General features: G+C 40.8%; 1 protein-coding gene across 1 annotated transcript in view; it reads left to right on the top strand.

The window, feature by feature from the left end:
- Positions 1 to 23104, top strand: part of rasgef1ba (RasGEF domain family, member 1Ba) — a 132587-nt gene that overhangs the window by 29264 nt on the left and 80219 nt on the right. Inside the window, exon 3 of the mRNA XM_087849477.1 lies at positions 3102 to 3155. Coding sequence (XP_087705603.1) covers positions 3102 to 3155 — 54 coding nt within the window. The remainder of the gene's footprint in view (positions 1 to 3101; positions 3156 to 23104) is intronic.

Raw genomic sequence — 23104 nt, 5'->3', positions numbered from 1 at the left:
GTTCATTTAGACTCCTTTGTGTCATCTTCTCCTGTGTTAAAGTTGCCCTTGTTGTTGAGTGTGTCTTATCCGTCATGTTTTATGTCTGCGTGGTTCATGTCGTCAAGTTCGGGTCACGTCTGCGTCCCGTCATGTTTCCTGTTTATTTTGAAAGTCTCACACTTCCCCTGTGGTGTCATTATGATCTGTTTGTGTCAGCTGATCCCCATGTGATCACCTCATGTGTGCATTTTGTCTCTTACTGCTCGTTGTCAGGTCGTCTGCCTATGTAACCCCCATGTTAATCATAGTCAAGGTCGCAGTCACAGTTAAAATAATTAAGTTTAGTTCATAGTCTAGTCTTGGTTATTGTTGTTGTTTGATTTATTCATGTATCAGCCAAATAAAGGCTCGCCTTGTTTTGAATCTTGGTCTCCCACCGTGTCTGCTCCTGGGTCCACCTCATCATCACACCGGCGCACCCCACCGTCACACGTTCACTGCTTTCCCCTACATAATTCCTAAAAAGCACACTGGGCTAATGACTGTTTCCACAATCTGTTCTTTCGTTTCAATTAGTCTCTGCACCAACCCATAAATGATTCATAGAACCCACCCTTAGCCTGTCTTTATAACTAATAAGGATAAGTGATGTGGAGGAACAGCTACAGTGTTACGTTGGCACAACAAAAGTCCTCAGTAGGGCTGGGCCATATCATACCGTTCACGGTAATACCGGTGTAATGTTGGGCAATGATAAGAAAATAAAATATGGCGATAGAATATGGGTAAAATGCGCATGCGCAGTGCCTTTGTTTACATACGCACATGGCGGTGATGGAGAATAAGAAGGGCAAAAGTGAATCGTTGAATGAAAAAGATGAACCAGAAGTGGTTTGTAAAAATGCTGCAACTTCACTGGTGTGTAACTGGTTTAGCTTTCGTCCGTCAGATACACAACAAAGCACTATTTTTGGTAGAGCATGCTAGCGGGCCGTCGTTATTAACGTGTTGTTTGGAAAATACGGCACACTTTAAATCAATCCTTTTCTGAAAGTCGACAGTGCCCCTTATAATCCCGTGTGCCTTCTGTATGACTTCTGGTTGTGTTTACTGACCTCGAAACGATTTTATGTTCACGGCGCTCGAAAATCTGTCACATGTTTTAGTATGACTTTGCTAAGCTACGAAGCCGCACCGCTTGATGGATTGTCGGAGCATTACGGCTATCGTAGGCGGAGCCTCGCGGAGTGATACGTACTGTGCTTCAACATAATATTACCGTATTGTGTGTGTATAACCTCTTTTTAAGTTTTGTGGATATTATACATGGTTGTGCTGAGGATGTGTCGGCCAATTTCCACTGGAAATGCCTTTTTGCATTTGCACTGTAAATTTTTAAATAACTTTAATACAAATACATTGATTTTTTTTTTTTTTTGCACTAATAAAGTTGTGGAGTTGTAAAGTATTTTGTGTCAATTATGTCGTCAGTTATATCGTTATCGCAAATGTTCAAATGTATATCGTGATAAATATTTTTGGTCATATCGCCCTGCTCTAGTCCTCAGCCAAAGCAGGACGCCACCCTCACTGAACTGCTGTCTGAGTTTGGGAAATCCTCATGCTAAACTCTTCTGTACGCTACCTCATATGGTAAAAGGAGCTATCTTCAGAATGAGTGAAACATGTCTCTCGATCCTCTGGCCTGATAACGCAAACGGCTCCCAACCTCCAGGATTTGATCAGTTAAATCCCTTTTTCGCTAATATGGCTTAAGAGGATTTTCTCTATACATTATTATAGCATCAAATAAGTCATTTCCTGCAACTAGATCCTTTCCTGTTTTCTAACTCTACATGATATGGTTGAAACTAGCATTTAGTGCTTAAGGTTTCTTGCAACAGCACATGCAATCAAACATCAAAGTGACCTTTCCCATTGATTTCCTGTTTCTGTGTCACAGGGAAACAGGTTGGCTAATAGGGCTGTGTTATGCAACAGCATGCAGCTGTAGGCTTTTACCCAGAAATCCTGCCAGTGTTCAACTTGAGGAGATTAAGGTTGAGTGAATGCCCACCCTGATAGTAAACGGGCACTGCAGGGCCATTTTTAGTTATTTTTCACTTTGATTGAAGAACAAAAAAGGAACGTTTCAAACTTTGAGTGTCCGTTTCTACCCTCTGTGGCATTCTAGTTCAGTGTGTTTAAGGCGTACAGGAATCCCTATTACAAATAAAATGTGGGATAATGTGTTTTTTTTCTAGCACGGGCTTTTCTTTATTTGTAAAATTCACATTTTTGGATGCAAATTACAAGAGAGCTCAATCAGCAGACTGTAAAATCACTCGTGTTTGCGCTCCATAATTCCTCAATGTAAACAGAAAGGAAATGTTTGTCTATTGTCTCATCTCGTTGCGTGTGAATGCCAGGACAAACACGGTTAATTATATCCTTGGCTAGGAGAGCTCGCCTGTTCCTTGTAATCCACATGCTTTTGTTTGTGTGTGTGTGTGTGTGTGTGGAGATTATAACTGCTCCAAGGAACACCCTGAGTTGTGGCTCTCCTTGTTCAGCATCGGGTCATCATCTGACTTGCAAAGGAAAGCACTTTATTCTGCTCTGTTGGCTCTTTCTGTATTTAAAGCTGCGGGTTTAATTAGCCCGTACTTGCCGCCCACATTCAGATCCACATTAAACGCAGATGACTACCATTACTCTCAGCAAAGGCACCTGTCCCACTATAATAAATTTGGATTTTTTATTAGCGTCATTATTTTCCCCCGTGCCCTCAGTTTGCTCCGGCTACGATACCTGCAGCTCAGCAGGTTTGAGCTCACGCTGCTTTGTGCCAAGGATTTATTTGTTTTACCTCGTTCCCTCAGTTGTGTCGGGCAGATGTGTTTGAGACTGCAAAGTTATTTAGAAGGCTAATATGACTTATAGTGTGGAAGAAGACCAGTCACTACAATGTTCCCATTGTGGGTTAAAGACTTAATAATAATATTAATATTTCATTAATAAACTAAACTACAAGGCCAGGAGTAGCATGAACACAAAGTTTATTCAAAAAGTTCCCATGAAAGTGAAAAAACAAACATAATTCTCTTTCTTCTTTCCAGCCAAGCTTTTTTGGGACATTATCCAAGGAGAGAGCAGTGCTGGACAACAGACTGGTAAGTCACCTTTATATCATCTTCAAGCAGCTAAATGATGATGCCTGCAAAGGAGGGTGTGTGCATACGTGTGCTTGTGTGTGCCTTGTTTAAAACATTGTTGCAGAGCTGCCTTACCCTCTAAATATGATGGAATATTTTTTCCAAATTATTACATTTTAAAAAATGAAGTCATTCAGGCAGTCCCGTGTCTGGCAGATGGCAAAATCTTGTCTCTTTGTTGATGATAGCGTGTTTTTTGGAAATACAAAGACTTCCTTCATCTCACTCTTGTCGTGTAATGCAAATTGCAATTGCAAATACCTCAGAAAACCAATTAAGCTGCAACAAAAGAAATGATTACGGCGCGCAGTTGTTTGCCTGGCTATATATCTATCAGGGAGGGGAGTCTGTGGTGTCCTGTGCCAACTGGCACATGAGTTATTTAATTACTTAGCTCAGTGGCACCAAATGAAGCCGACAGATTTATGGATTCATCCATTACCCATCTATCAGAAAACAATAAAAGCTTCCTTTTCTGCCCTGTGTACAAAGCGCCCATGTGCACTGTGACCATCGAGCAGCGTCCCCCTGCTCTGTCTGGGGCCTTTCTCAGCCTTTAAGTGATGGGCTGCAGCAGGTGGGTGGGCGGTCTAGTGTTGATTCACAGGTATTGGAGGGCCTGATCATGAAAAACTGTTTAAATCCTTTGATACTGTGAAGAGTCAAAGCTGGTCCAATGCCAGACTGGATTATTGATGTTTGGTGGCACTTGGTTTGGGGGAATGTGGCCAAGTCTTTCAGCTGCTCCGAGGAACAAAGAACTCTTCAGTCTTCATTCAGATCCTGGTTCAAGTTTTTTCTTTTTTCTTTCCCAGGTTGAACAAATATGTTAATGTCCCTGTAACATAACTGCTGTGGTTAAAGGAGCTTTTGGGGAGGACAAAAGTACGAGACTAACTTCTTTTTTTGGTGCTCTGTAGATCAGTGATGACACTGAGCTTTGTTGCATTGCGTCACATTTGTGATCTATCTTAGCCTCGGTCAGTAAAGTCCTCCAAGTCTGTTAGATGCTACTGTGTTGATTCTAGAGTTTGTGTTGCGATTGTTGTACATTTTATATTTTAGGATGAACTGTTTATTTCTTTTTGCTCCGGGGTGCATGAGTGAATGAAGTTTGCTGCTGTAAAAGTAAAAGTTACAAGCTCGGTGCTGCCACGATTGTTTTTGTTTCCCCCCGAGTCCAAGGCCTCACAATACTCCATAAATATACCTCCCCTCTAAGGTCTGTTGATGCCATGGCAACAGCTGGTAACTCATTATCAAAATACATACTGTTGGGACAAACTAATTTAATACTTTAGATAACCTTTCATATGCTATAATTAGGTAATTTTAGCATGCCCCACTGATAGGATAAGTGGATGCACAGATGTGCATGCAGCATTCAACCTGATATGTAGCAAAGAGAGGAAAGAACGTCAAAATCTGTCGCAGGTTTTGAAACGTGCCTTTAGTTGCAGCAGAGACAGGATGCAAACAAAAGCAGACAAAACCTAAACTGGGGGGAAACTAGAAACAAGTATAAAGAAACCAAAGACCTGGACATGAGAAATGCAATCAGAGAAACACAGACGATTCAGCAACAAACAGAGGGATAGTGAGGGAATGAGACACAGGAAGAGAGCACAGCTGGGAGAAATCACACACAATGGCTGTATCCCAATTCAGGGTCTGCAGCCTCTCAAAGACCACTAAGGCCGGAAGTGCGAGGCTTGTGAAATGGGACGGTCTAGCCTCCGTCGCGCTGCCCAGGTTGCCTAGCAACCATGATACTAACAGCTGGAAACGTTTCATACAGCTTTGTTTGACAGAAATGAAGGAGAAAATCTTTTGTTCATTTGTTTGTTTGTTTCTACATGAGCTTTGATCATTCTCTGATTAAGCTCAGCTATTGAACGGCGTATATTTTAAAGTAAAGGCTTTAAAACCAAGTTAGTACAAACGTCACTAATGTCACATAACTGTGCCGACATGTGGCCAACAGTAATGTTTTAATGTTCTTCGTTATTAAACATTTGCACATAAATAAGTGACATTCAGTACTTACTTAAAGTTTACTTTTCGGGCGCCCCTCATCCGCCGTTTTTTTTCGGCAAAATTATCCACACCCACCGCCGCGCTATGCATTCTGGGATATGTTGGGCCACGAAGTCTACACCGCCACATCCTTAAAATTCAGGGAAATTAAGGACGCATTTGAGGGCCGCATTTCGAGCAGCCTTCGAATTGGGACAGCCTTCGTCGCGTCGCTGTGACGTAATCGGCCTTAAAATGTGGCCTTTAAGGCTGCAGACCCTGAATTGGGATACAGCCAGTGAGACGCTAACGCAGCACACGAGACCGTCAAAGTAAAACAGGAAACATGAGGCAGGCACAGAGACACAGACTTGACACGGAAACAATGACAAGTAGTGAAAACATAACTTTATTAGACGTCACACAAGGAACAGAGGCAGAAACCAAGAGACTAGAAACTATAAATAACAATGAAATCCACGACTATAAATAATTCATAACAGAAAACACCCGGTTACAGAGCCAGGACTGTGACAAAATAATTTAATCCTGACATCAAGGAATGTCTTAGTCTGAGTTTGAACCTCAGATAATGTCTCTTGGAGTTTCCCCTGGAAGAGCTGGAGATGCCTAATGGACATGAACACATGAAGAGAGATTTGAAGTGTTTTGGGTTTTTAAAAAAAAATTTTTTTTTGAGGTTCACAAGCTAAAATTGTTGAGATCTGCAATTCCAGGCTTCTTTGTAGCAGGATAATCCACTCAGGTTTCATTTCCCCTCTTTCCTTTAAGTACTGGTATAGGAAAGGTTTCCGTTTCTGTTCCACTGAAATCTCTTTGGATTTCAGAGTGACCTCACTTGTGGGATGGCACAGGTGGAGCGGGGGCTGGCTGGGGATTATGCAAATCTTTTGCACGCTGAACAATGGCCCTCTCAGTGGGACAGTCAGCCAGAGAAGACAGACGCTATGATACCACCACAGCTTTGTGGGATTAATCTAATAATAAAGCCAGAATTGTGCCTAAATCCTAATTGATTTTATTTTACCCTTCATGCACATTGTACTCATTATTGTATACTGAATAAATCCAACTCACAGCTGTGACTGAGTCTGATCACGGGCCTCTATAGGTGACCTGAGGATGCCAGCTAGTGCAAAGATGGTCGTTTTGTGCGGTAAAGTAGGAAGAGACTTGAGTTTATATGTCGGTGAAGCAGTGCCACATATTTGAGTGGAATGTGCTTGGTAAATAAATCTCAGCTGAGTTCATTTCTCTGCCTTTCTGTCAAAATCGTCTCCGGCTTTCAGCATCTCGATGTTTAGTCTCAAGGTGCATGTAAAATCAAAGCAAATCACCCACTAATATGGAGCCTAGCACAACTAAGTCTTTGATGTTACTGCCATCAACGTGATGACTGCTGTAATTTAATGACAGATAATTTACTGCAGTCAGTCGTGTAGCTCTTTATTTTTAATTAAAAGTGAATAACGAGATGAATAAAACGGCATCAAATGGCTTATAATGGATTGGGAGCCTTTGACCGTTAATGGGAATGGGTATCCCATGACAACGAAAGCAGGATGCTCACTCAAAAAGAAGTACTGTGAATTTTAATGAAGGGGGATTTTAGTGGTGAGCGGAGTAGTAGTGAGTGAATGATTTCTCTGAGAGACTTCTCGCTGGTGCTTTGGGTCTTTCGTGTAATATGAAGGGCTGATCACACAGTCACCCTAATATCTCGTTTTTTTCGAGACAAGATCTGAGCTTGTAGAGAAAGATTGGAAACAAGGTTGATTTGCTGGTTGATTATATGCCTTTACCTCTGGCTATGGGCTCTGTGTAGTGTCCAAAAGAATAAGACTGCAGATACAAGTGGCTGAAATGAGCAAACTACATCCAGGTGACAGAGTGAGGTGCTCAGTTACTCAGGAGGGGATCAGAGTAGAGCTGATCCTCTGAATTGAAATCAGCTGGTTTAGATGGTTCGGGCATGTCCGATAGAGGTGGGAATCACCATACATCCCACGATACGATATTATCACAATACTTAACGCACGATATGATGTTATTGCAATTTTTAAAAATATTTTGTGATATTCAGATTCTGTACATAAAGGTAAACTTTATCAATATTCATTTTCTCTAATATCAAAGTCTCACACTCAGTCTTTCTCTCATTTCAGTTTTATTGTTGACAAACTGAACGGTTTGTATTACAGTCTAGTCCAACTTAACTGAATCAACCATCTGGTACAATTATAGCTATTCTGAACTATGCAGTTTATGAAAACTATGCAGCCCCTTCAGCAACTGAAGAATTTGAAAGTAAATTAAAACAAAATATAATTTTACATTAAATAAAAAAGTTTTAAACTTAATTAAAATAAAACATGTCTTAAATTAAAATAAGTAAACTGTCATGTTTATTGCTGCCAAAAACAAGTTAAACACATTTGGACAGTGAAGGAATGTCAGGATTCTTGCTCAGAAAAAGGATCAACATGCTCTGAAGTCAGAGCACAAAAACCTTTTTTGTAACAAAATATCAATTTCTGCTGTCCCTGTATCCATACATTATTAGCAAACAAAATATCACCATACTACACAGTATCGATTTTTTCCCCCACCCCTAATGTCCGACCAGCATCAGACCCCCGGGGTCGATCCAGGACACGCTGAAGAGATTATGTCTCTTGACTGGCTCGGGGTATCCCTGGAAGAACTGGAAGTGGTGGCAGTGGAGAGGGTATCTCAGCTGCTTCCCCTGTGAGCTGGAACTGGATAAGCTACAGGAAATGGATGAATCTGTTTTTTAAAATCTTTTCTTTTAAATTATTCCTTTGTTTGGCTATTGTAGCTGACAAAAAAGGAGACACCTGCCTCGCATAGGAGTGTGGTAAAGTGTTCACCTGATGCTCAATGAGAGATGAGACACTGACAGACAAGGACTGAAACCTGCTGATTCGTCATCCCCACACAATAATTATAACATCCCAAGGCGTGCAAATATGGCCAGGAGTGATGATACACTTTAGTCAGGATTGCTATATTAAAAATATTATTTCCATCTGCAGTAATTTATATTTGGCAGTCTGACTCCCTTCTGGGATATCCCAGACATTCCACATGCATGTGGAAATCACAAGGCAGGAAGAGCAGCAGGAAAACTCAAGTCAGGCATTGATAAAATCACACAGAGCATGTAAGGCGGAGCTGACCTGCAAGGTGCAGGGCTGCTGTATACAGACTGAAGCAGCTTAAATAGTGCACAATATGGTAGCGTTACCTATTTGATGCATAGAAAGGTTTGAGCCGAGCCGTCAGCTCATGTGAGAAGCACTGAGACCAGCAGAGCTTGACTTTGAGGCCTTGATTAAAGGAACAAAACAAAAGCTGACATGTCGAGATTAATCACGTTAAACGCATTAGTAAGTCATCCAGGATGATCATGCACACAATGTAAATGATGACATTAGAATTTAATTTCATTTAATGCTTTTCTTATGTTATTTATTGCCACATTAGCAATGCTAATGCTTCATATTGCAAGTAATGTTGCTTCTGGGGGTGCTCCGTTCGCTTTCCACATAATGTAAACACTCATTGTTTCACTAATGTGAAATTCAGCCATTTAACTGATCCTCGTGTGAGCATTTTTTTTCTTTTGTCAACAGTCGACAACAAATGCTTCCCAGCAGACACTGAACTCATCTCGGATTACCTACAGGGATTATTTGACAGTGGCATAATCTTTATGGACTTTTGCTTGTCGCAGACCCACATGATCCATTACACAGCTGCAAACCATGGAGGCCAAACAGTTTTAGCTCATGGACCACTGGACCAGCCCGATGAGATCGCAAGCTTTGCTGCATAATGTATTTTTAAAAATATCGTTAGTGATGAGTACGGATACATTTTCAGTACATTCACATCGATTTGCAAAATAAATGATGAACAGCCAGATGACAAGTGTAACTTTAGTGAAATGTCTCAGGTTTTCCACATTTTATCAGTCTGACAACATTACATATACATTGCAAAATCACAGTGGCAGTATTTGACTTCCTGATGGAAAATGAGTGCATTTTAAATATTGTTACCGTCTCTTCTCTTCTCTATTTTGCAAAGCCATCCAGTGGGGCACACTGGAGCCTCTGACTGTGGCTCTAAACCTTACTGAGAAAACTATGATAAGAACATGCCACATGAGTGATGTGTGTATGCTAGAATACAGACGGGTTATATAAGTTACATAAACATTTTCCTCAAATAAATCAGAAGCCAAAGCGTGTTCCTGCAGAGTTCTGATCTTCCTCCAACATCAGCAACCCACTGCTGGGAAAGTGTATCTGAGCCAAAAGCAGAGTGCTGTATCTCTATTTAACCATTTGTGTCTGTGTAAGAAGAAGCTAGCAGCAGGAATAACAACAACAAGGAATCCTCTTTGAGTTTATTAAAGCTCAGTACCTGGGGCTCTCAGTCATATTGAGACAAACGGTTGTTTGTTGCTGTCATCTCAAAGAACTCATTTAAGGGTTCCTGAAACAGCATACAATACAGAGATGCTTTCAGGAAGAGTAACAACATAAACGGTAGGAAAGAGCAGGAGATTTGGTGGTTCACAAACACGGCTTGTATTTTCTGAGTAACTGCTGGAACTCTCCGAAGTTTCAAACAATGAGGTCAGTGGATGTACAAGTAATCCCCATGAGTCCAGAAGCTCAGCAGGCTTCAGAACGCTCTAAACGCTCAGTTTCAAAATGTTATTTTACTTTATTTCAACACAAGAAAAGCAGTCGGAAGGTTGCCGGTTCGAGCCCCAGCTTGGACAGTCTCGGTCGTTGTGTCCTTGGGCAAGACACTTCACCCGTTGCCTACTGGTGGTGGTCAGAGGGCCCCAGTGTCCGGCAGCCTCGCCTCTGTCAGTGCGCCCCAGGGCAGCTGTGGCTACAATGTAGCTGCCATCACCAGTGTGTGAATGGGTGGATGAATGGGTGGATGACTGGTTGTGTAAAGTGCTTTGGGGTCCTTAGGGACTAGAAAAGCGCTATACAAATACAGGCCATTTACCATAATCCTTTTTAGACAGAAAAGTCTAATTTCCCTGTTGTTAAGGTGGATTAGAATAAACAACTTAATTATTTCAAACTTGCTGCTGCTCTTACATTTCCAGCCATTTAGCATTTAGTGGAAATATTTGTTTGTAGATTATGTTTTTAAAAACATGTTTCGACACCATATTTACAGTCTGGTTAACTGTGATCCAAACAGACCAAACTAAAACCTCTTCCTGGTTCAGCAGCACACAGAAACAGATTTGTCTAAAAATACTTGTGAGAATAAATTTTTTTGACACGTCACTTAAATTGCAGTCAAATGGAACATGTAATCCGGTTAGAGCCCATATGTGATAAGTACCAGTTGGAGAGTGGATTATTCCAAAAACACCAGACAGTACCACGAGCGGTGACATTTAACACGGGTGGTCCCAGTGGGAATTAAACTGCTGACCCAGGCTGTGTTAGCGACCGGCCTCCACATGGCACCGAAGTGCCCTTTGGTGAATTAATTATGCTGATGGCAGATGTTCATAAAGATTTTAAAGAAGTGCTTCCCCTTTTTAAAATGAGGGATGCATGAACTATTTTATTATTCTATAACTACCCCCACTGCCCTGTCATGCTTTTATTTAAAAACACCGTGATGAGTAGGCAGCTAAATCACCAAAAAATCAAGAAAGAAGTAATCGCACTACTCTCCAGGTGCAAGACAAAGCTGTATGCAGCCCCAAATCTCTCCAATCTCTTCATACAGCTTAAACAACACAAATAACTTTGTATGAAATATGCTAAGAGATGCTGAACAAACAGTTACTTTGCCTGTGCAGATAACTCGTCTCTCTGTTGAAATCATGCTGTAACAATGTTGTTCTTTTTCTCCCACTTCCTGCTCTCATCTTCGATGTAACGCCTGTGCGCACACATCCGAATGTTATCTTAAAAAGCATTTTCCTTCATTGAATTCTTGCTCGGGCTTTATGAAAGCTTTGACTTCACGTCTTGCTTTGGTTTTCTGACAGGGTGCCACGAATCAAGCCGAGATCACAGACGTGTTGCACAACCAAGTCGTCTGCTAACCTTCTGCTGGAATTAGGCTGGGCAGTGTCACACACACATGCCCGCAGATGTTACGTAACCTCGTCATAGCAGGCGTCACGTCTCTTCTCGCAGATATCCACACATAGATAAACACTGAGCCATAGGGATGAAATTAGCTGGTCCACAGGGGAAACGTGTTTGGATGTGTTTGTGCTGAACGGTTAGCTCCTTGCAAACAAGTCTCATGGCCTGCTGGTCTTGTGATTATTAGTCACCGCCTGGACGTTGGCCTGAAGCCAGGCTCGTACTTCTTTTACATGTGCGTGCACTCTTACAGATATCTTTGTGAGATCCAGTCTAAGATTTAGAAATCCGAGTGAGTCGTTTTTTTTTAGGAAAGTGAGTATTTGTTCTGTTCTAACTTCTTCACGTTCCTCCAAAGGACCCTCAAACGCTTAAAGAGATGGCTAACGTTGGCCTAGTTGTAATGGCTAAGGTGAGGATGAGGGTCTAGGGCAGCGGTCTACAACCTTTTTTGCGCCACGGACCGGTTTATGCCCGACAATATTTTCACGGACCGGCCTTTAAGGTGTCGCGGAAAAATACAACAAAATAAAACTAGTACCGGTACCGAAAAAAAGAAGATTTATTCATAACATGTGAAAAGACCCAGGAAGACCGAGTAAACGATCAAAACGATAACAAAATGACGCTGAAAACCGATAAAAACCCTGAAAACCAGACATTTCACACCTGAGCCTCAACTCTCGCGGCCCGGTACCAAACGACTCACGGACCGGTACCGGGCCGAGGCCCGGGGGTTGGAGAACGCTGGTCTAGGGAATATTGCATTCATTGCATGTGAATGAACACCCACTCAAACACATACATGAATAGCAGAGATAACCTCTACATACTCTGAACTAAGGGAAGGAAGTGTATGTTCTGGATGATATCACCCAGATTAACACTACAAGTGCTGCTTCAAGTGGTGACTGAAAGGGATGAAAATAGTAACAGCGCTTCATGGAACATTTATTTGTCGCATAAGGGATGACGATGAAGGTTGTGTCTGCTGTATTGTGATGATGATGATGATGATGATGATGATGTAACACGTTACCTCCCTGACTCTGGAGACATTGTGTATCTACTGTAGTCTTAAAAACTTCTCTTTTTAACGGGGCATTTACTTGAGCTGCAATTCAAAAAAAAAAATGAGTTAATTAATAACAGCTGCTTGGTTTTGAGTTTTCCTCACACTATCCAAAAACCTGTATGCTAGGTTAGTTTGTGATTGTTAATTGGTGTTCGCTGTGTTTGTGAGCGGGAATGGTTGTTTGTCTGATGTTTAAGCGACAAACTTGGTCTGCTCTGGATTTCAAATATGACAACGGGGCCTGATTTGATGATAAGAAGCACTGATTGCTGGAACAAGGTCTTATGAGTTCTTCTGTACAAGCAGGCGTCTGTTCCTGCACGCCTCTGAATTTTAAAATTAGTTCTGTATTTTACTGGAAGCCGCTGAAAGAATAGTTAAGAAACAGAATTTAAAATTGTCCTGGCAAGAAAAAGTGTGATGCGCTAGTTTTTGTTAGCACCTTAGCTGCTGCGTCCTGATGACTCCAAGCAAAAAGTGAGTTATGCTGTTGTTGTGTAGATGGAAGAAGATGAGTAGGATTGACATATAGCTTGTTATGTCAGATTTTGGCAGTTTTAGATGAAAGAAACAGCACTGTTTGAACTCACAGATTTGAGATTCAAAGCTCTAAAGCTATTTATATTATGTTTGAAATCTAATATCAATGACCTGATGTGGCCTGTATAGAGTTACTGACTTTCTTAGTAAAACAATCCAGGCCAAAGACGAGGAACTCTGTGTTTTCAAAGCTGATGTGAAGCACTTATAAGAAATCGGTGCATATGTCTCCTTTTATTTAGCAGCATTTATGCTGCCATACATCCTAAAACAACAAAAAAAAAAACATGGCGTGTGGAAACGCTGCTTTACAAATACAAATAAACATAGCTGAATGTTTTGCATTTCAGGAACTAGACTCTGACGTGAACTCCTGAAGCGATCTTCCTCTGCGGATATTTGTGCGGTGACTCGTGGACTCGATTGCTTTGATGAAAAGCTGGAGTTGAATGTTTTGACTCTGAGTCCTTAAAGCCTTTTCCTTCCACTTAACCTTCCAGCATTAAAACAAAGACCAAATCTGACCTACGACCTTTGGAGTATTATCTCTGACCAAACAAGGAGATGGCTAACTGAGATATCATTACAGGTCTGGTAGCTTATGAATGAAGAAGTGGACTGAGATGGTTTGTGACTGCTAGATACATTAGTTTCTAAATTCAAACTTCAAGATTCTTTATTTGTCACGTGCAGGTATAACATGCAGTGACCTGATACGCTCCTCGACTGTGCAAAGAAAAACAGAGACTGAATGAATGAATATATACAAAGAGGACATTATGTGCAGCAAGTGGGTGAGTTATGTACATTATATAAATAGAAATAAAATAAAATAAAACAATCTGGAAATTTACAGCTTGTGTACATTGCGTGGGAAGGGTGTTAAAGTGTCTTGTGCTATAGTGAGGCCAGAAGGATCAGGATGATATGAATGAGCCTGTCTGTTTGTCTTCAGATGGTGCAGAACCTTCTGCCTGATTTCAGAACAGTTCTTTGCTGGGATGCGACGGGTCCTTCAAAATCTGAGTTGCTCTAGTCCAGCATCTCCTGACGTAAATGTCCTGTAGGGAAGGGAGAGCAGTCCTGCAGCAGCGTTCTGCCATACGGATCACTCTCTTTTTATCCTTGACACAGCTGTTTCCACACCAGGATGTGATGTTCTGTGTGAGGATGCTCTCCTCAGTGCCTGTATAGAAAATCCCGAGGATCTCTGGAGACACCCTGGACTTCCTCAGTTGTCGTAGGTGGTGCAGGCGCTGCCTAGCCTTTTTGTCTGGACCTGAATGTGGGCAGACCATGTCAGGTCTGAGGAGATGTGGACACCGGGATACTTGAAGGACTGCACACTCTCCACTGGAGCTCCATTAATGATAATGGGCTTGTAGTCTCTGTGCTGACTCCTTCTGAAGTCCAACACCAGCTTCTTGGTCTTGGCAACGTTCAGCTGGAGGTGGTTGTCCCGGCACCACGATGCCAGATTCTTCACTTCATGTAGGCCGCCTCATCGTTGTTGGAGATGGCGCCCAACACCAATGTGTCATCAGCGAACTTCACAATGGTGTTGGAGCCGTGGGTGGCCACACAGTCTGAAGTGTAGAAGGAGTAGAGCAGTGGCAAGAGGACACACCCCTGTGGCGCTCCCGTGCTGATGGTGATGCTGTTGGAGTTCTTCAAGTGAGGAAGTCCACCACCCGTGCACACAGACTGCTGTTGAGTCCCAGATCCCTCAGCTTTGTGAACCGTCTACAGTCTTTGGAACAACTGGTTATAAATCAACGGAGATGAAAACACGATAAAATAATTAAAGGGTTTAAAAAAGAACAGCAATATTATTTGAAGCTTGTTTTTGTCCTTACAACAAATACAGTTCATATAATCCTATTAAAATCCTTAAAATCAAACTTTCTAACACTTTTAATTGCTCTCAGCCCTTGGGTCGTATCCTGCTGGTAAACTGCTGCTTTCGGTGGAATACCTACAAACAACTCTGACTGACTAGATTTCTTTCACGTTAGGGAATAGTTGCTCTCTGAGAGCCTTAAAGACTGAAAAACACACCTCGCACACTTGACAAACAGTAAATCACCTTTCCCCCCTGTTAGCTTCCCATGTGACAGAGGGTCCACATTACTACTTTGGTAAGTATGCAGATTTTCTCCCTTTTTCCTCCACTCCCTTCTCTCCAAATCCAGTAATCCAAGAGGAATTGGCTTAGTGACTTTCCAACCTGTCAGGGGAGGGAGGCTGCACAGAGCTGCAGAGAACACTTTAAGCTGATTAACCCCAATAAGGAGGGTTATCTTATTAAAGCTTGACTTTAGAGGCGGTGTAGGTTGGCTGCATGAATATGACTGAACACAAGAAGTTCATTTACAAATGTTGGCTCAATAAAAGCTTATATAACTTGTTTTCAGCTCCTGAAACCCAACAAGATTTCGGAGTCACACAGTCAGACATACTTTCATCTGCCTACTATTGGCTGTTATTTATGCTGGACCGTTTTTAAAAAGCACATTTTTGCACTCGTTTCTGCATGCAAATATTTTGCAAAGCAATGTAGTTAAAACTGCATTAATTAAATAAATTAAACAACAAAGTCAAACTGGAACAGATCCACTATCCACTATCACTGTGTTTTTAATATATTTTGTCTTTATGGATTTTTTTTATTTGTGCAAATGTGCATCCTTATCCTCACAAAATGAAAACAGTTTCCTAGAAGCCTATAAAGAAGATGGAATGAAAACGAGGACATTTGCATTTCATGTTTTTCCAAAAAGGGACAATCATCAGCGAATAGATTAACATCAATAACAGTAATTAACATTAACAATAATTAACATTAATAGATTAACAGCGAATAATAGGATCAACATGGCTGCTGAGAGCCTGTGACGAACCAAAAGCAGAAGTTTGTTTGCACTGTTTCCAGCTGCTCCTAAAAAAAAAAAAACGGACAAAAAAAGTAGAACAAAGTCGAATCCTGGGCTTACAAAGCTGCACAGTTTTCTATAACACCAGACTCGTGCGCTCTGATAATGACTGAAACTGATGCCTGCGTCAGACACCTTTATGAGCACAGTGATGGCAGAAACAGTGAGGCTAATGAGTTTAGGCAGTGATCCATAAGCTCTCATATTAGCTGACATGATGGGGAGGAGGCTCCAAGCATCATCTCCTGGTTTTGAGTGAGAAAATGATTAAACCTTTTTTTCTTTACATTTGGGAAATGCAAAATGGAAAAAGTGCTTGAAAATATAGTCTTAAATTAGCCCAATTTGTTCTCTGGTATATTTGCTGTAGTGTTCTGTGATAAGATCCTGACCCCACATAATAATAATAATAATAGTAATAATAATAATAATAACAATAATAGTACCTTTTTCCAAATATCTCTTTTCATAGCAACAAATCTTATCTTATTGTAACTAGATTTACTCAGTAAAACATGAGGAATAGCTGATGAAACGATTCATTTAGCTATTCTGACTAAATCTATTGGTGTGTTATATTTATAGAAAAATGAAATGACATTACATCCGTCCATCTTCTTCTGCTTATCCGGGCTGGGTTGCGGGGGCAGCTGCCTAAGCCAGACCTCCCTCTCCCTGGCCACCTCCTCCAGCTTGTCTGGGGGAGCACCAAGACGTTCTGCAGCGTGTCCTGGGTCTGCCCCGGGGCCTCCTCCCGGTGGGGACTCCTCCCTCCGCAAATTGTTACCTTAATGTGGTGGAGGGGTTTGTGTATCCCCTATGTTGTCTGGGGGTTTTGCATAGGGTAGGGTCTCCCATGGCAAATTGGTCCTGGGTGAGGGACCAGACAAAGAGCGATTCAGAAGACCCCTATGAGTAAAATATCAAGTGAACAGTTCACCCTCCCCGGGATGGGGTTACCGGGGTCCCGCCCTGGAGCCAAGCCCAGGCACAGCCTGAAATAGGGACATGGGCCTATCCTCCTGCAGGAGGCACCATAGGGGTACATTGTGTGCTGGGTGGCGGCCAGGAGCGGAGGCCCTGGTGGACCGATCCCCGGCTACCAAGGCTACCAAATGACATCACAGTGTGCAAAAAAATAAAAACTGTATAAAAATAATTTATACAGGTATACATTTTAGATCTCAGCATCTGTAGCTGTATTGTCATTTTATATGAGAGGATGTTTTAGGGCATATAGATGTATCCCTGCACACCTAAATGTAACACGTATGAGCTTTACTGTAGTTTCTGCCATCTTGCAGCCACAATGTCTTTATTTTTCTGTCAAATCACGTCTGAAGCTTGGGGGCGATCATGAGGAAAAACAGCTTTTCTTATCACACCCGAACACAAAGCCTCACAAAGAAATCTAGATATTAGAAATTTATGCAATGAAGACGCTCCGGGCAGAATTATGCACATATCGGCTATTAAACAAGGCAGATTTCAGCTCAAACGGGCTAATAAGCAACTGCCTTTGTTCGCCATTTTACTGTAACGAGAAAAAAATTATAATGTAAGCCCCTCAAAGGAGGGGATATTCTCACTTAATATTAAGGCGTCGAAGGCGGTCGATCCATGTTTTATTCATGATAAATCATGGCCTGTGGCAAGCAAAGGCTTTTTATTCTGCTAAGTGACATTTGTTAAGCCATTTGTTAAATTGTACAACAGGATAAGGATTTGTAGATTTGCATTCTCCGGCTGGCACAACTGGAGCGGCTAGTTTAGAAGTCAATGACAGTTACTGCGAGGACGGCAAAGTCCAGACTAATTAATTAGGGCTGCGACCAGCTGCCTGTTGCTTATAACAAAGGCCACAAACAAGTTCGTATGTGGAAGAAATTCAAAGGTGCAGGTAAATGTGTTTTTTTTTCTCTCAGTTCTCAGTTTTTCACTTATTTTCCATCCATCCATACGTCAATCCAGACATGCATTCCTAAATTCCTTTCCTGTACCTCTTACCTAACTTAACAGGAGGGTCAGGGTTACTGAGGTCTGCTGAGGACTGCTTATCTCTTTGGACACTAACAGTGTTTTCCTAATTAATTTGTTTTTTGTTTTTTAGTGGACTGTTTTTGTGCAACCATAAGAAATTAAAACTTATGTAACACACAAAAGTCACACTGAGGTGATGGGGTGGATGGAGGGCTCAGTTGGATGGTTTACACCTTCAGTCATGTGGTTTAGGTTTAGGCAACAAAAATTTAAGTTTGGGAAAAGATTGTGATTTTAGTTGATTTATTAAAGCCAGTTTACCCTCGTTCTGCTTCAAATCAGTGGTTACTAAGAAGCAACTATGGCATACTTAACCAACAATATAATGCTGTCTTCACAATTAGTTTTGAGTACTTAAATAAAACCACAGAAAATCTTTGTACGAAACAGATATTATAGAGCATATAATGGCAGAAAAACATCTGAAATGGATCACATTTTGTAGATGTGTTCAGTTCAGTTCTCAGAGAGAACTTCTGTTAAAGTCTTGAAAGAAGATATAGAGCCTTTTCATAATAAAGGTAATTTAATGTATCTTCTTTAACCCTTTAAGACCGCCAGAGCTTATATTATATGTTTACATGTTGTAGAGCCATTTTTGGGAGCATTTCAAGTTGCTATACATCAATACAACCATTATAGCCCAGATTTTAATAATATGTCTGCATTAAGTGCATAGTAATTACATAAATTGGAAAAAAGTGCAATAAACTACAAAAATTTTTTAAATCGTTTTTGCTTTTTTAACATATATTTCTAGTTAAAGAAATTTAAGAGGCTTATCCCTCAAAACTGTAAATACAAAAAAGTTGCACAAAATAGTTTCCCACCACAGGAAATTTATTTTGAGTGTCTTCATAGTTTTATTTTTGAAATACACCAATTTTTATATACTGCAGGAAAAACGAAAATAAATATTATAATGCAAATTTGCAAAAAAGCAGCATATGCATCAAAATAAACTATTTCCAGCAGTGCAATATGAGTCCTAAGGATCCCAGAAACGACACAGAAAGTCATGAAGTCAAACATAACTTTTAAAAACACCAGTATAGGCTCATGAGGCCCTGATGGTAAAAAACGACATTTCCGCAAAATGACGTCACTTCCGGTTTCGGGCAGGACATGGCGGACATGCGATAGTTCGTGCTGATGGACGTAGGAAGTGTTATGAACAGCTGATCGGATCGGCAAAGCGTGTTTCTGGAATATTATGTTTTTGTTGCTGCAAGTGCTTTTTATGCAGTTTTTGCAAAGCTATATGTGGAAGGAAACTGTGACCGAGGACAAGCTGATGGCATAAGATGTAAGTACAACTCCTCCGGTTTCATATGCAAAAAAAATTATTGCGCTAGCTTACGTGGTTGCAGAGCTACCGGGATTTAAAAATAGTTACGCAAAACGAAGCGTGCCCGCTCCGACAGGCTTTAAAGGGTTAAAAGAGACGAGAAAAACCATGAATACTAAATAATATAAAATAAACAAGTGAAAAATACAATTTAACTAATCCTTACATTTTCAAATGAAAGCTTCATCTCTGTAACTGTAACAATCAAAAGCCCTAATATGCCAGCCCAGGTGTTGTATGTACAGGTGTCACGTGGACCTCCATCGTGTGTGTGCGTGCTTTAATGGTTTTTGGTTTATCAATAAATAATCATCTTGCTCACAGCTCCCACAGGTGTGGACAGCTACTTATTTTTCCTTTTTTGGCAGCTTTGCAAAATGCCAACGAGGCTGCTTTCATTGATTTTGAAAGGTCAAGTGCTCGGTTGTTTGCAGAGGCGTAATAAGAGCGACTGTTTTCAGTTCTCTGATCCAAAGGGCCGTATTGTAAAGCTGCCAGATAATTAATGACTCAGTAATTAGCACTTTTATTGTTTGTGCTCATCCATTATGTCACTGTTCCTTTTTCACGTTGCTTTGATTGACAGGGGCTTTTTACGGCGGGGTGGGGGATGCTTGGATTGTACGCATGTGGCGCGGCGTCTAATTTGCAAACCAAATCTCCAAACCTGCGAGTTATAATGAGATCACTGTGTGGCAGAGTCATATCTATATTTGTAATGGTGTCACACACAATCTGTAAACCAGACATAAAGAAAAATGGGAAAAAGGTTAAATATGGAAGGTGAAATACGGTGTTTTTTTCCAGTAAATTGGGCACATAATTTAAAGATACGACCCTGAATTTCTATGTTATTATTAGTTTTACTGGTGTTACTGGTGAGAAACAGCTGTGCCAGAAAATGAACCAAAAAATAAATAAATTTTTCCATCATTTTTTTTAACCAAGTGTCATCACTAGTCTCTGTAACAAATATATTTCATTTCACAATAAAAGCCACAGAGGTTTGCAAGATGTTTGTTATACTAGTGTGAGTGTGGTCTGTGTGAGGGTAGCTGAAAGAATAACTGGGGCCAGTAGTTCGATCCAATCCCAGGCCAGTCTGTTCACACAAATAAACATGATTTTAGAATTTTAGTTTGTGGTTTGTTTGTTTTTTAGTGCATCCATTATATCGTTTAGTGAAATTATACAGTGAAAATCAGTCAGCTGCGTGTTTTGTTTCTTTTTCTCCAGTGAATTACATTTAAAATATGAGTAAGGAGAGCGAGCCCATTACATTACCAAACCTGTAAACAAAGAGCTGTTACGTTTTATTAAAAGCTTATGGATTCATTTGATGTTTCATTTTTAAATATCACTGTTCTCTTCAAGAGTGGCATGTAGGGCCACCCCTAGGGCTGACATTTGTCCACTTTGTTCATCTGACAGCCTTCAAATAGAAAGAAATTTGGGACTACCACTAACATTAAACTGCATCATAGCATATAAAAGTGCTCAAAGCCAAACCCTTCCATACAACATAGAACAGCGGTCCCCAACCCCCGGGCCTCGGACCGGTACCGGTCCGTGAGTCGTTTGGTACCGGGCCGCGAGAGTTGAAGCTCAGGTGTGAAATGTATAGTTTTCAGGGTTTTATCAGTTTTCAGCGTTATTTTGTTATCGTTTTGATCATTAACTCGGTTTTCCTGGGTCTTTTCACGTGTGTTATGAATAAATCTTCTTTTCTTCGGTACCGGTACTAGTTTCATTTTGTTGTATTTATCCGCGACACCTTAAAGGCCGGTCCGTGAAAATATTGTCGGGCATAAACCGGTCCGTGGCGCAAAAAAGGTTGGAGACCGCTGAGCTAGGAAGCAAAAATAAAAAGGTTGTCACATTTAAAACTAAAAATAGGCTGCAATACGATGCACAGGTTAAGTGTTTCTGCTTTTTGCATGTGAATTCTCATTAACCTGCTCCATGACTGGCACTAATTTTTTGCAGCATTTATCTCCATGTGCACTTTTGCTTTTTCCTTCCCTCCTGAACAACTTGCTCAATGTTGTGTGTAAAGAAGCTGGTAGACAGAAATTAACTGCTTCATTGTTATATAGGCGTACTTGACCGTTTCACAGCTGCTGGCAGGTTAAAAACCTTTTAATATAGTTAGATATGTGCATACTTACATGCAGGTTTGTCGGGTAATGTCTGAAAAGGTTCAAAGCTGTGGTGCATGAGTAAAAATGGATGATGAAAGCTAACTGGCTAAAAAAAATTAGTCATGCACACAGGACTTTATAATTGTAGATGTTTACATACTCAACACTTTCTTGTCAGCACTGAGCACCATTCAACCTCATCAATATTCAGACAACCTCCAGTTGAACTCTGTTTGTGTAAATAGCGTAAACTAAGTGAATGGGTTTATATGTGGCTTTCGTGTATCTTCCATAACATGAAGGCCATCTCTCTGTCAGACAGCCCTGTGGTTAAGCACGAGGAAGGAGCGAGCATATTTCTTCTCACTACGACGGCTGATATAAGCTTCATGTTCTGGCTGAGAGTTAAAAGAGTGGAAGCAAAGTCTGAGAATGAAAGCCCATTAAAGATGAACTTATGAATCTTAATGAAACCCATCGGAGTTTTATGATCTAACAGAGTTGATCAACCAAAATATTCATCAAAGGTGTTTTAAAATGTGCATGAGCAACCAAGATGCTGATACAGATCAAGATGTTAAAATAAGCTGTGCGATAACCACTTATGAGCTTCTTGGTTGGAAAAGAAATCTAACTCTGAAATACACTGAGAGACAGGCATGTAGGCAAAAACATGTTGTTATGGAGATGTGGCAGATGTGATATTTGTTTCCGTAGCATGGCATCTGGCTAAAGTACAAAATGAACAACAAAAAATTCTCCTCTGATAAATCCATACAGTTTCTGTTATAACTGATTTTTACTCAACAGTTCTAAAATGAAGAAACGTCATCAGTATTTCAGACTCGGTGCTGGAATGTCCTTGATCTGTTACATCACCGTGCAGAGCATTTGGCAGCAGCTGAAGCTTACATGCGTGTGGATGCTTACATACCACTGATAGCTGTACTTTGGCCTCAGGATTATGCGAGTGTGCTGTATGCTGTCACCCGCTCTACCCTCACATGCCATCAGCAACTGTGGAATCCAGTGATGCATGTTCAATGGAAAGAACGAGCTCTTTGAAGACTACATGGGGATTTTTAAAGTGAAGTAGGGTAGATTCACCAAAAGTTATTTTTGTCAGGATTTATCAAGTTTGAGGGGGGCAAAGAAAACCCAATAAAATCTCTTCCTCTTGTTTCTCATTTCAAGCCTCATCTCCTGAACTGAATTTGGGGCTGTTACACACGAAAACTTGCATAAGCATAGATGATTGTTCCTGATATTCTTGCAAATACTTATTGTCACCAGATTAGATCCCCCACCCCTCACACTTTCCCTCTCATAAACAGATAGATTATAATTGTCTTATCTGTCCTCTATATTATAGTCCAGCAATTAAATCTACATCAAAGACAGCTTCATTAACACTTGCTAACAGCCGCTAACAGCAGCTAACAGCCGCTAACAGCAGCTAACAGCCACTAACAGCAGCTAACAGTGGAAAAACCAGCAGGATATTCGTAACAAATAATAATGATACTAATATTAACAATAATAATGTACATGTCACTTTTACTAAAAAACTATTTTTAACTAAAAGGGTACTTTTAGTGTATAGACCAACCTCCTTTTCTGTAATTT

Source organism: Neolamprologus brichardi, chromosome 12 (genome assembly GCF_056152115.1).
Source record: "Neolamprologus brichardi isolate AB-2024 chromosome 12, ASM5615211v1, whole genome shotgun sequence".
Classification (NCBI taxonomy): Eukaryota; Metazoa; Chordata; class Actinopteri; order Cichliformes; family Cichlidae; genus Neolamprologus; species Neolamprologus brichardi.
Note: the sequence above shows the minus strand (reverse complement) of the source record. Positions and strands in the feature narration are given on the sequence as shown.